General features: G+C 37.9%; 2 protein-coding genes across 2 annotated transcripts; both read right to left on the bottom strand.

The window, feature by feature from the left end:
- Positions 1 to 269: 269 nt before the first annotated feature.
- On the bottom strand, positions 270 to 1,250 carry LOC130242401 (odorant receptor 131-2). Its single transcript, XM_056474508.1, has one exon. The coding sequence runs from the start codon at positions 1,248 to 1,250 to the stop codon at positions 270 to 272; it is 981 nt and encodes a 326-aa protein (XP_056330483.1).
- A 4,364-nt stretch (positions 1,251 to 5,614) lies between these two features.
- Positions 5,615 to 6,705, bottom strand: LOC130242416 (odorant receptor 131-2). Its single transcript, XM_056474531.1, has one exon. It carries the CDS (start codon positions 6,590 to 6,592, stop codon positions 5,615 to 5,617), a length of 978 nt encoding a protein of 325 aa, XP_056330506.1. The 5' UTR covers positions 6,593 to 6,705.
- Between the last annotated feature and the right edge of the window lie 7,399 nt (positions 6,706 to 14,104).

The following is a 14,104-nucleotide window of genomic DNA, read 5'->3' as shown; positions in this document are numbered from 1 at the left end:
ACATGACTTTACCAATATTTTTGACATGTTACTTTCACAAAAGTTATTTGAAACATTTTTTTCATACTTTATTTTCAGATAACATGCTTTTTATATTTATTTAATCACATCTGTATATTTCATTTGATGTGAACAGATATAGACAGATAGATAGATAGATTAATAAACACATAATCAATAAACAAATTACATCTAGCCATACATATGAATGTAAAATCAATTTGTGCTGTTTATTGTAATGAAACAATACACTATACATTGTGTAAGGTTTAATTGTGTATGGAAATGCTCAAAGCACCTCCAATGGTTTTATTGTCTTTTATTTTGTGCTTTTTATAAACATAAATGCCACAAAAGGCATAATATTTAAGAGCATTATAAAACTTCTTGTCTCGTAATCCATAAACTAAGGGACTCAAACAACGGGGCAAGATCCAAAACAACATAAAATTTGAGAATTTTACATTAATAAACAGCATGACATCTACTTTCAATGTTAGAATATCAATATACGGCGTTATAAGTTGCATCATACCCAAAATCAGCTGAAGGCCATGGAGAATAACAGTTCTGAGACCCTTATATGTTGACTTCTTGTTCTCGGCTGAGGCTGATTTGGCTGCAACCATAATCTTGATGTAAGTGGAGCCAACAATAAACAAAGTTATGATACACAACAACTGATGACTTGCCGCTCTCATGTCTGCCAACCATTTCACTTGGAACATGACCTCAATACTACACACAACATATAAGTCCATGGCATTAGATGGAGTATATGCAAATGCAATAATAAAAACAACCACTGGCACGACACCACTGACACCCCATATGATGAGAAGCCCATTGATGGTGTTTTTGGGACTGGAGATGCTGGCATGTCTTAAAGGCAAACATATGGCCACATAGCGCTCCAAACACATGGCTACAAGAGTCACTGGAGAACAAATACTGAGCAAACCCATGACTGTACAGAAGATGTAGCAAAAAATAATGTGAATGAACAATTGATAAGCCGAGCCTACAATGGTTAAATCAGCAAATAGCATAATTGCAGAGTCAACAAAAAGAGTCTGAGCAAACAGAATGTAGCGTGTGTCCCTGAAGGTCTCCTTCTTCAGAAAGGTGAAAATCATCAGTCCGTTCACATACAGAAGAATCCCGACCAGCACCTGCACCGTCAAAGACTTCTCTTTTATTGCTTTTGAAATAAATGTGTTGCCCAGACTGCTGTTTGCTGTGGAGTTCATAATGACAGCCAAAAAACAAACTTGCCCTAAAAAAGATGGAAAAACATCTGAGCTTTCCTTCCACTGTGCTGTTTTTATAGAGCTTTAGATGGGCTGGACCTCTTTTTGTTTACAAATGCTTGTCTTTCAGCATTGCAGATGTTTCTATGACCACAACACTGATTTCATAATTTAAGCTGAATATGACGAAGTAGAGTTGGACAAAATTGCATCATTCAGCACTTAAGGCCTAATGAACTAATATTATGCTTCTAGAGTTCCAGACAACAGGATAGTATGGTGGTGTAAACAAAATGGCTGACAGGCAGGGAGAGCCAGCAGCAAATATGAAATTGTTGGTGCCAACAAAAGTTGAAAAGTTTGAAAAACATTGCCAACACCACCTAGAGGGTCTGAGATTGATTTCACTGGCCTGGATTGGAGGCAGATGTAAAACAGTACTGCCAGGCATGCCTGGTCTGTCAAAAGACATCTCCAAGCCTACCTCCTTCCAGCCATCTAATACTTCTACCAATCATCAAGGTACCCTTCGACTGGATTGGAGTGAACCTGGTGGGGCCTCTGCCGAAGTCCGCTCGAGAACACAAGCACATTCTAGTCATCCTGCATTATATTACCCAGAGGTGGTGCCCTTGAGAAAAGCGACATCGAAAGCGATAGCCAAGGAACTCTTCATTCTATGCAGCCAGATGGGCATCCCCTCAGAAAACCTGACTAACCAGGGTACCCTGTTCATGTCCTGGCTGAGAGCAGACCTCTGCCACCTACTCAAGGTAAAACAACTACGGACATGGTTTTTCACCCACAGACAGACGGTTTGGTGGAGCAATTTAATTACTGAAGAGGATGCTCCATTGAGTGGTGGCAGAGGATAGGCGCATCTAGGACCTTATGATCTCATTCGTGCTCTTTGGCATCTGCAAAGTGCCCCAAGCTTCTACCGGCTTCACTCTATTCAAGCTCCTGTTCAGCCACCAGCCCCACGGCTCCTTGAGGCTCAACAGGCATCGTAACAGGACCCAGCCCCACACCTGATGGTGATAGAGCATATATGGGACATGAGACAGCAGACTGATTGATTAATGCCACTGGTGAAAACATCTCTCTGAAGCCCAGCACACCCGAAGAGATTCTATGATTGGCCCGCTCAGCCCTGTGAATTACATCCTGGCAATGCTATGCTAATCTTGGTCCCAGTGACAACATCCAAGTTCCTGGCCACCTGGAAACCACCCTACCTGATCGTTGAGTGGGTTGGTCAACTATTGAGTGCCCTGCTGGGATGAAGACAGGAGGAACGATTTTACTATATAAACCTGTTAAAGTCCTGAACACCTGAACAGCTGACCACCTTCGTGGATGATGGAGGACCCATTGTCCATATCGGTGAACAACTGTCCTCCTCAGAAAAGACGGAGCTCCAAACCCTGGTCAGTCATTAATATAATAACGACATAATATCATCTCCTGGATTCCTCGTTCGGCAGAGGCCCTACTGAGTACCAGGGGCTTGCCGGCTGGCTATACAGAAGGAAGTGGAGATGTTGAAGTTAGGGGTAATAGAACCATTGCATAGCTTATGGTTCAGCCCAGTGGTGATGGTACTGAAACCGGATGGCCCCCTCTGCTTCTGCAATGACTTCAGAAAGCTCAACAAAACATCTAGCTTCGAAAAGTACCCAATGCCTCGAGTGGACAAGCTACTGGACAGACTCTGTACTGGCTGTTTCATGTCAATGCAAGACGTAACCAAAAGAAGTCAAACTGGCAAGTCTCATTAACCCCTAATGCCAAGGAAAAAACACATTCGCCACACCTGGGGGTCACTGGAAACTACAGGGTCCATCCCTTTGGCCTGCATGGAGCTTCTGCCACCTTCCAGAGGATGATGGACATACTCCTCTGGCCACTCCAAGAATATGCAGCAGCTTACCTGGATGATGTGGTGGTCCATTCGAGGCGTTGGGAGAAACATCTTACCCGTCTGTGGAGGGTGCTCCTGGAACTCTGACTGGATACACAGCCGAACCCTAGAAGTGTCATCTTGAGTTTGCAGAAGCAAAGTGTTTGGGATATCACATTGGGGCTGATTCAACCCCAACAGTCCAACATTTAGTCCAACAGTGGAAGCACTTCAGAAGACCCACCGACCCACCACCCAATGCCAGGTACGTGCTTTTTGCGGTTGTTGGGCTACTTTCATTGCTTTATCCCCAGTTTATCATCCAGAGCCCGACCTGACAAAAAAGATCCAGATGTAGATTTACTAGTTTTTATTAGCTTTTATTTAACGAAATTGTTTAGTTTTAGTTTAGTTTTGATTAGTTTAATTTTTTATTATTACTTTCTTTCTAAATAAGGATATTTGTTAATGCAAGATTCAAAATCATCAGAATAAATATTGCATAATACCCAAAGATACCTTTTTTGAAACATGTACTCAGAGGACACGACCACTATCATCTACCACTACCATCTACCCATTCTCAAATTCAAATACAACAGTCCACAAGATAGCAGCCCCAAGAACAATAAGTGTGTTTATATAACTAATAGTTTCACTTATAGCACTTCATTTTCACATTGACATTTAATATATCTTGTTAAAATACATCATGAACAGCAGATAGGCTAAATATTTTGTTTGTTCTCTATGTCCACCTGGTAATACCCACCCCAAGGCCTCTAGAGATTGTGCAGCACCACTTGATGAGATCCAAGACCTGTGAAAAGATGATGCCAAGCATTGAACACTTCAAGCATAACACATACACTTAATACACAAATAAACTTCATTGAACATGCACATATAAACATCACCTACTGTATATCCTATATAACTGCATGTTAACTATTTTTATATATAACGACTTTAACTGTTAAAAGATATTAGCTACAAGTTAATTAGTTAAAGTCATTAGTAACTAAAATAAAGTTATGGTAACTAATAACTTTAACTTTTCCAAATTTGATTGTAATGTAACCTTTTGTAAAGCTGCTTTGGAACAATTATTAATGTGAAAAGGGCTATACAAATAAACTAGAATTGAATTGATTGGTGACTGACACACATTCACACAAACATGCATATCACTCTGGACCCCTCACACCCAGCACACTGCCTCTTTGAACTTTTACCTTCTGGTCGACGCTACAGAGCACTGCACACCAGAACAGCCCGACACAGAAACAGTTTCTTCCCTCAGGCAATCCATCTCATGAACACTTGATGATAATAATTGTGAAACCAACTTCACTACTTGCTATACACTTTTATACACATATACACTTATTTAACAACACACTTTACATGCCAATTTGCACATAACAGCTGCACATATAACATTGTATATAGTAATAAACACGTACATACACTTGTCATCTGTATATTTGCACTCACTACTTCTATTTTTTTTAAATATATTTATTATCTGTTTTTTGTCCTGTCTCTGTAATGCTGTTGCACTGTAGAAGCTCTGTCACGAAAACAAATTCCTAGTATGTGTGAACATACCTGGCAATAAAGCTCTTTCTGATTCTGATACTTGTGCCTGTGAGCATGCACTCATACACGTAAATGTCAAATCAGTCAAGTACTTCATTGTCATTCACATGTACATACACACAGAATGAAATTTTGTAGCATTGGCTTCACAGCTCCAATACAAATAACCCTAAACAATAAACAGTATAATTTAACAAAATAATTTAAATGCTGACAGGGAAAGAGATAAAAGCACAGGTGCCAAAACAAACAATTCCCTCTGACCAGGGTATAATAAATCCTCTGATGGATATATTGACTTAAACTTCACATTATGGAGACACGAATGACTTATTTTAAAATCTTTATAGTTTGTCATTGTCTTTTTAACCACTCAGTTAAAATTTAATATAACTTGATCAGCTATAATTTTCAATACCAGGGCAGAATATGTATGTTGGTTACTTTTTACATAAATATGCTACCATGTACAATTACCATGCACATGAATTCACCCATATTCCATATTTTTGGAATTTTACTTTCACAAAAGTTATTTGAAACATTGCACACTTTATTTACAGATAACATACTTTTTATGTTTATTAAAACACTTATGCAAATTTCATTTGATGTGAACAACAAAATGAGATCATCTTTGTCCCATAGAGATAGATAGATAGATAGATAGATAGATAGATAGATAGACAGACAGATAGATAGATAGATAGATAGATAGATAGATAGATAGATAGATAGATATTAAACACATAATTAACAAACAAATTACATCTAGCAATACATGGCATACACACTGCAAGCCAAAATATTTGTATTTTGTGCTTTTTATGATGTAACAATACACCATACATTGTGAGGTTTAGTATATAGCTATGCTCACAGCACCTCTAATGGTTTTACTATCTTTTATTTTGTGTTTTTTACAAACATAAATGCCACAAAAGGCATAATATTTAAGAGCATTATAAAACTTTTTGTCTCGTAATCCATAAACCAATGGACTCAAGCAACGGGGAAAGATCCAAAACAACATGAAATTTGAGAATTTTACATTAATAAATAGCATGACATCTACTTTCAATGTTAGAATATCAATATACGGTGTTATAAGCTGCATCATACCCAAAATCAGCTGAAGGCCATGGAGAATAACAGTTCTGAGACCCTTATATGTTGACTTCTTGTTCTCGGCTGAGGCTGATTTGGCTGCAACCATAATCTTGATGTAAGTAGAGCCCACAGTACACAACATTATGACGAATAAGAGCTGTTGGCTTGTTGCTCTCATTTCTGCCAGCCATTTCACTGTTAACATGACATCATTACTACACACAACATATGAGTTCATGGCATTAGGAGGAGTATAAGTAAAAGAGACAATGAAAATAAACAGTGGGATGACACTACTGACACCCCATATGATGAGAAGCCCATTGATGGTGTTTTTGGGACTGGAGATGCTGGCATGTCTTAAAGGCAAACATATGGCCACATAGCGCTCCAAACACATGGCTACAAGAGTCACAGGTGAACAAATACTGAGTAAACCCATGACTGTACAAAAGATGTAACAAGAAATTATGTGAATGAACAATTCATATGCAGAGCCTACAAGGGTTAAATCAGCAAATAGCATAAGAGCAGAGTCAACAAAAAGAGTCTGAGCAAACAGAATGTAGCGCGTGTCCCTGAAGGTCTCCTTCTTCAGAAAGGTGAAAATCATCAGTCCGTTCACATACAGAAGAATCCCGACCAGCACCTGCACCGTCAAAGACTTCTCTTTTATTGTTTTCAGAATAAATGTGTTGCCCAGACTGCTGTTTGCTGTGGAGTTCATAATGACAGCCAAAAAACAAACTTGTCATAAAACCCCTTGTAAAGTCTGAAGGTGGAATAACATCTGAGCTGTCCTCCCTCTGCTTTTTAAAGAGCTTTAGATGGGCTGGACCTCTTTTTGTTTACAAATGCTTGTCTATCACCATTGCAGATGTTTCTATGACCACAGTACTGATTTCATCATTTGATATGAATTTTCTCATGTTTGAGGCAAAAATAATTGCATCATTCAGCAAGCTTTAAGCCTCTTCCACACAGTGATACGGGTAAATATCCAGAACATTTCCATGACTTTACTGGTAAATTCATAAAAAAGGTGTTTACACAGGCACAGACATTCCGGAATCTTTCCGGAAAAGATCATTCACACATCTATTCCAAAATACCAGTAAATTCTGACATCATTAACCATAAATAACCTATACAGCGCTTGTATTTGTAAACACAAATGGTTGGGCTTTTCTTGATGGTTTCACTTTTATTTAAAGCTTTTAGCATTCATGCAGCAGCTTTGTGAGACATCTAAAGGCAGAAACGTGAACCGCAGCTAAATGTTTACACATTTGACTACATTACAAATTCTGTGGCTTGTGAACAACTTTGATGAAAACATATGGAGGAACACTTTCACATGTCGAGATGTTCATAATATGTGTGTGTGCTGGTGCTCACCAGCTGCTTCAAGTGCACATGCGTCATGCAACTAAAATAGAGCTTGAAGATAAACAAACAGCGGTTTATTATGAGTTTATTGTTATTATTTTTACACAGTTGGCATTAGGAAGAAACATATAAATGTTATCTGACTAACATCCAGCAGCTAAATGTGTCTGGAAAAATATTTTTTCCATAGTCCACCAGCGGAGAATGTTCTAATACTGCCGTGAGATCCATACCAATTCTCTCAAAGGAGATCTCCATTCATTTTAATGGGCGCAATGGCACTTTTGGGCAGACTGATGGATTCACCAACTGACATTCATGACATGCTGCACACCATCTGCCAACATCACCACGAATGCCCGGCCAGAAAACCTGAACCATTAGATGGTTTAATATGGCCACTTGACCTAAATATCCGGCTATAATATTAGAATGAGCCACCTGGAAAAGCCTTTCCAGATGACTCTTGGAAACTAACAAATAGGTGATTTTAAGGTTATAGGGATCTTGGGTCACTTGACATGTCCTGTCTTTAATAGGTACAGTAGTTGAGTGGTCAGTCTGACCATAATGGTTGCCCATCTATCAATTGTACTTGTTCAAGTGCGTTCTTTAGAGTGGCATCTCTCGATTACTCCAGAGGGAATTCCTTGCAGCGAGGTGTACTTGGCCAAAAGGGATTTCCCCAGTTGAGTGAGCACACTTTTACCATGTTTATTATGAATGCCCACAACATCTCCCACCCCCCTTCCCAAGATTCATTCACACATAAAATTCCCAATAAATGGAGTACCAACACACTGGCCCATCACTGCTGGAACAAGCCACCAGGTGATCGTTTGGCAACTGGATGGCCTCCACGAGCATTGCCGGTCTGTGGACTGGATCCACTCCACAGTTTTGGGGTGTAGGCAGACTGTGGACGGCTCCAGCACCATGCTATCGATGATCTTGTCATTGACCTGATTGTTGTTCATAAACCATCTGCGGCAGGTATCTCAGAGCTGCTGTTGAGGGATGGTTTGCTTCAAATCCAGGAGGTTCTGGACTGGTATCGTTTGAGCTGTGATCTGTGCTTCCCATGATAAGAGAAGAATGAGCAGTCAAGTAGCTTTTGGAACAGCTCACACTCTTCCTGTTGGGCTCACACTGGCTGCAATCTTAGTTCTTTCTTACCGCGATAATCCAGGAGCACCCGGTGTTGCACTTGGTTTATAGTGCATTAATGATATCCAAACAGGGACTGCATCCTGGTTTGACTGTTCGGTCAACGTAATAAAGCTTGCTTGTAGGGATGTGAGGAAGAAGACAAGGATGGCAGTTCTCTTCGATAAGTGATATCTCAAATAATTGAGGAATGATAAATAAATAATAAATAAACAACAAAACAGACACGGGTCTCAGTTGCTCCTGCAAGACCGACTTAGTCTCCCCCTTGTGAGCTCTCTGTGGTATCTTAAGTAGTGCCTTTCAATCCCAATCACTGCAATGAGACAGGTGTTAGTCATCTTTTAGTTTACCTACTTATGAGTCACGGTTTAACACACTCTCCCTTTCTGACAGATGCTTGACCACATTCTTTTGTAACAAGGACCCTTTTAGTTGGCATCAGCAACTCAGTTTCAACCATAGCTTCTTTTTCCTGCAGATGACACTCAAATTTATCTTAAATTGAAGCACACTGACAAGAAAGACTTACAAACCTTGTATGCTTGTCTAAAAAACATAAGAACCTGTATGTCCTTCAATTTTCTATACTGAGTAAAAGTGAACCACTTGCCCTCTGTGGAGAAAGGAAAAAAAGTTAATGTTAGAAGTCTGCACTCTTACATCAAACCAACTGTGAAAAGTCTGGGAGTTCTCTGGACTCTTTCTTTAAGTTTGATCAAGACATATACACAGTGTAGTCATGTCAACCTTTTTATATAAATCATATTTCTAGAGTTAAGACTTTTCTGTTCTCCAAAATATTGAAAGTGTCACACGTGCTTTCTTTTTATTTTAACAGGACTATTGCAACTCTTTATATGCTGGAGTTTATATGCTTTTTACATGCTTTCCCAGTCCTTTATTACAAAGTCTAAAACATAAATACTGTAGCCAAATTTCAAACTGGAGTTCGTAAACATCAAAATATTCTTCCTATTTTAATGGCTCTAAATTGGTAGCTAGTATTTTATGGAATCATTTGGGAATCTATTTTGCTTGTTTTAATGAAGATTTGAATATCACACAGACCCTTTCTATGTAAAGTCAACAATAAAATAAATGTCAGTACTGATTAAATATAAATGGCAATCCGAGCAAAACCTGATACAGTTTTTACGCCCTTACACATTTTATAAAGGAGTCAAAACAATGCCAGGAGATCCTCTGTCACACACAAAAACAGAAATTTGCAGCAAGGAGACACATTTCTGAACTCTGTATCTCCACTCACCTTTCACTTAACTAAGTACACCTTACTTGTACTGTGTTGGACCCCCTTTTGCATTAAGAACTGCCTTAATCCATGGCATAGATTCAATAAGGCACTGGAAATATTGCTTGGAGATTTTGGTCCAAGTTGACATGATAGCGTCACGCAGTTGCTGCAGATTTGTTGGCTGCACATCCATGGTGCAAATCTCCCATTTCACCACATCCCAAAGGTGCTGTATTGGATTAAGTTCTGGTGACTGTGGAGGACATTTTAGTCCATTGTCATGTTCAAGAAGCCAGTCTGAGATTATTGGCGCTTTATGACATGGCACGCTATCCTGGATCATCAGGGATGCTCTTCTGCATACCTCAGTTGTAACAAGTGGTTTTTTGAGTTACTTTTGCCTTTTCTATCAGCTTGAACCAGTCTGACCATTTTCCTCTGACCTCTGTCATCAACAAGACATTTGTGAGTGATTCTGAGGCCCACTGCAACGTGACGTAGGAGTGCGATTTTTTTTTTTTTTTCCCCACCCACCGAATTGATTGACAGATGCCATTTTTCTACAACAATGTATAGACATGTCCATAGAACTTTATTTTGCAAATAAACGGATTTAAATGTTTGTTACATCTCTTACACATTTTATTTGAGTTACTGTTGTCTTTCTATCATCTCGAACCAGTCTGGTCTTACTTATCTGATCTCTGTCATCAACAAGACATTTGCGCCCACAGAACTGCGACTGGATATTTTCCCTTTTTCAGACCATTCTCTGTAAAGCCTAAAAATAGTTGTGCATGAAAATCCCAGTACATCAGCAGTTTCTGAAATACTTAGTCCAGACTGTCTGGCACCAACAACCATTCCACGTTCAAAGTCACTTAAATCACCTTTCTTCTCCATTCAGATGCTCGTTTTAACCTACAGCAGATCGTCCTAACCATGCTTTGAGTTGCTGCCTGGCTGATTAGAAATTTGTGTTACTGAGAAGTTGGACAGGTGAACCTAATAAAGTGGCCAGTTAGTGTATGTTTAACTATATAATTTTGAAAAAGAGTTTTTCCTTGTTTTATGGTGACGTCTTGTCCTGTTTTTGGTTTGTTCAGATGTCTAAACACACAGTTTTATCTGAAAAAGGATTGATACCCATTTCTCAATGATCTTGTTCTGCTTATTTTATTTTAAGTGCACTAGGGTTTGGACAGCAGCATTCACGCTTATTCAAATGGATCACACTAACAGCAAAACCTGTAAAGTGTGACCACATCCTGAGAAGAATCCGTTCAAAAGAATAATTTGTTCATGAACCAGACCTTACTAAGCAGAGCCAAACCTGTTAAGCAAAGCTTTTTTCAAAGGTCGGCTACACAAAAGCGAAGTCTTCTGTGACAAAAGGAAAAGCAGAAACAACTAAAACTGTCTGTTGGGACTGCTCATCAGTGTTTGTAAGCTGTTTTCACTGTAGACCTCATTACAGCTCACAGGTCATTACAAGATGTCATTTGTTCAGTCTTTCCCTTGTTAACAGTTGGCAGTTAGTTAATGCCTCAGTCACACTGATTGCTTTCCAAACAAACAAGCTTATTAGCAATTAAAAGGCTAAATAGAGGGTCTGTTTTAATAATTAATGACAGTTAATGATAGCGTTAATTACTTGCATCAAACCTAATGAGCCACCAAGGCCGTTCCACAGGTAAACAGCTGAATCACATGGGATGAGGTTCCTATTTGATTGGCATATGCTTAAAAAACATGACTTGGTGGAGTTGTTTATTTGAACTCAATATATATATATATGATATATATGAAAGACAATATATATATATATATATATATAAATATATACTTAAAAAATCAGTAATGAATTTATATCATTTAAGTAAAAAAAAATCCTAAGGAAACACTGATTATTGCACTACACTGACCTTTATGCTAAAGCTGCAATTAGTTAATCCAATTAAATTAACAAGGAGTAATACATTGCCATTTTTAATACTCTTTTTTTTTTTATTCATATTTTCTAATAAAATACAACTTTCTTTTGTAAGTTCATGTCAGCTCATGTCAATTCAATTAATTACTTTGGCACTTTTTACACTGTAGATGTGGCAAAACAGCCTAATGTTTTTAAATTCAAGAACATTCAAGCAAACGTTCAGTTCAGTTTATTCAAATCAGTATAATGCAAACGTAAGTCACTGAAGGCCGACAGCTCCACCAGTCCCAACCAAGCAAGCAGAGGCGAGAGGGGCAGCTAAAAACATTAACAGATACAGGTTATATTTTATTGGTAAATATTAAAACTAACATTAAGTTCAATGTAGTACATTCTTTTAGAATATGCGTAGGGTATGGGGGAATTTTGTAAAAGAAATCTGCGGATTTATGCTGAATGATTTTAGGAGTATCATAACTAAAAACTTAATATATGAAATCAACAAATATTACATTTTTAAGGGGTTATGGTGGGGAAATTATAGGAGTTTTCTGAGAGAAATAACAAAACGGGAGGGTTGCGGGAGATTTGAGTCTGAAATACAGGAGATTCCGGGAAAAACAGGCGTATTGGCAGGTATGACTTATTGTATATGTGCCATTGAAAGCTTCAGGCACTAATGAGAATCATTACTGTTGTTAAAACTGTTGAATCTTCTAAAGCATAAAAATACCATTATCTGTTTGCTGATATTTAAGAAACATGCTAAGTGCTAACATGCTTGTTTATCTGAAAAAAGAAAACAATGCTAAAGATATTCTGCTTTAAAAAAATGCTTTCCGTGCCAGAACATCTTTCTTTGTTTTGGTCCCTTTTACCCGCCCAATGCCAGTTTAGCCAAGTATATTTCAGCACCATTGCATTGGTGGGAAACAGTGTATTTCATTCAGTCAGTCAGGAAGGCTCTCAAAGTATGCATCCGCGACCGAAATGCAACCTCTGGTGGGCAGTAGCAGACTCTGAAATGAGACACAGATTCAGAGTTCTACGTGAGGTGGTTATTAATTAGCAAATAATATAAATATTATTAATGTAAACATTAGGTGAGCAGGTTACATTGTAACCCAGTTTCCTAACAGCACGCTATGTGACGAGATTTGCAGAAATAAACAGTCTGGCTGTTTCCACCAGACTAAAAAACAACAGAAATTTAAATACAGCCCTTCAGAAGCACAGAATAGTGCACTTACTGCACTTCGATAGAGTGGAAAGGTTTATAATCTAATTAATACCTATTAAACCTCTTAAACATTATTAAATGTACATGCTGAATCATTAATATGTGTTGGCTTTCACTGAGTCACAGTTCTACAGTTAAATTTCAGATGGTTTATTTTATTTTCAAGATCTGAGGTGACCTATCTGTTGCTGCTTTCAGTAGTATGGCAATAAATGTCACGTAAAATGGCATTCAAACTCACATTATTAGCACTGAACACTGAATAAAGCACATGAGATGTACCTAATGTGATCATTTTCAGTTTATCCTGTTGTTCAGCTGCAAGAAAAGTTGTTTTTAAAATATAAATTTCAGGTGTTGCTTAGGAAAAAATCTCCTTTTAATATGGAAAATATTCCTTCTATCATCTGCCGTAAATCAGCCTTTAGGTTCAACAATCAGGCTCACTCCTTTTGATGTCGTCAATCTGGCAACCTGCGCTTTCATGTGTTTTCAACCAGGAGTGCAATACCTAGTTCAACCACTGGATGTCAAACTTACATACTTCACCTTTATTACAGTATATTTTATTTGAAATAAATTGCCTTCATTTGACAAATTGCTCTAGTTTGCCACACATTAGATTGGACTACAATCCACAACTACAGTATATGTGAAATATACAATAATAATAATACATATTATTTTATGTAATAATACATAGTTTCCTGATGTCACGTCATGGAAATCATGTAAGCAGTTAAATGGGTTAGTTCAGTCCAAAATGAATATCTGATCATTGTTATATCCACCCTTATGTAGTTCCAAACATATTCGCATTCATCTTCAGATCACAACTAATAAATGTATTTTATTAAAATTTCTGAGATTTCTGTCCCTTCACTGAATGTCTTTCTTTTAACCCAGCTATGATGCTTCAAATCGTTTCAAAATCAATATGAATCAAGTGCTTTAATTCAAGGTTTTTGAAGAAAAATGATCAGTTTGTTTGATGAACAGATTTAATTAACCTCACTGGCTCTCAAATGCCAAATTTCCTTGACCATTCGTGAATGCTGTTTGACAAATTTTCATTTAAGCTCTCAAATTTAAACTCCTCCTCATCATCAATGCCTGTTTTGAACACCATTATACACACAAATTAATTTTTTGAAGCATTAGAATTTGGGGTTATACGACTTTCAATGGAGGAACAGAAATGAGATTTTATAAAAAATATATCTTCATCTGCATACTGAATATAATTAAA

Source organism: Danio aesculapii, chromosome 15, assembly GCF_903798145.1.
Source record: "Danio aesculapii chromosome 15, fDanAes4.1, whole genome shotgun sequence".
NCBI classification, from domain to species: domain Eukaryota; kingdom Metazoa; phylum Chordata; class Actinopteri; order Cypriniformes; family Danionidae; genus Danio; species Danio aesculapii.
The sequence above is the reverse complement of the archived record's forward strand: the minus strand, read 5'-3'. Positions and strand labels throughout refer to the sequence as shown.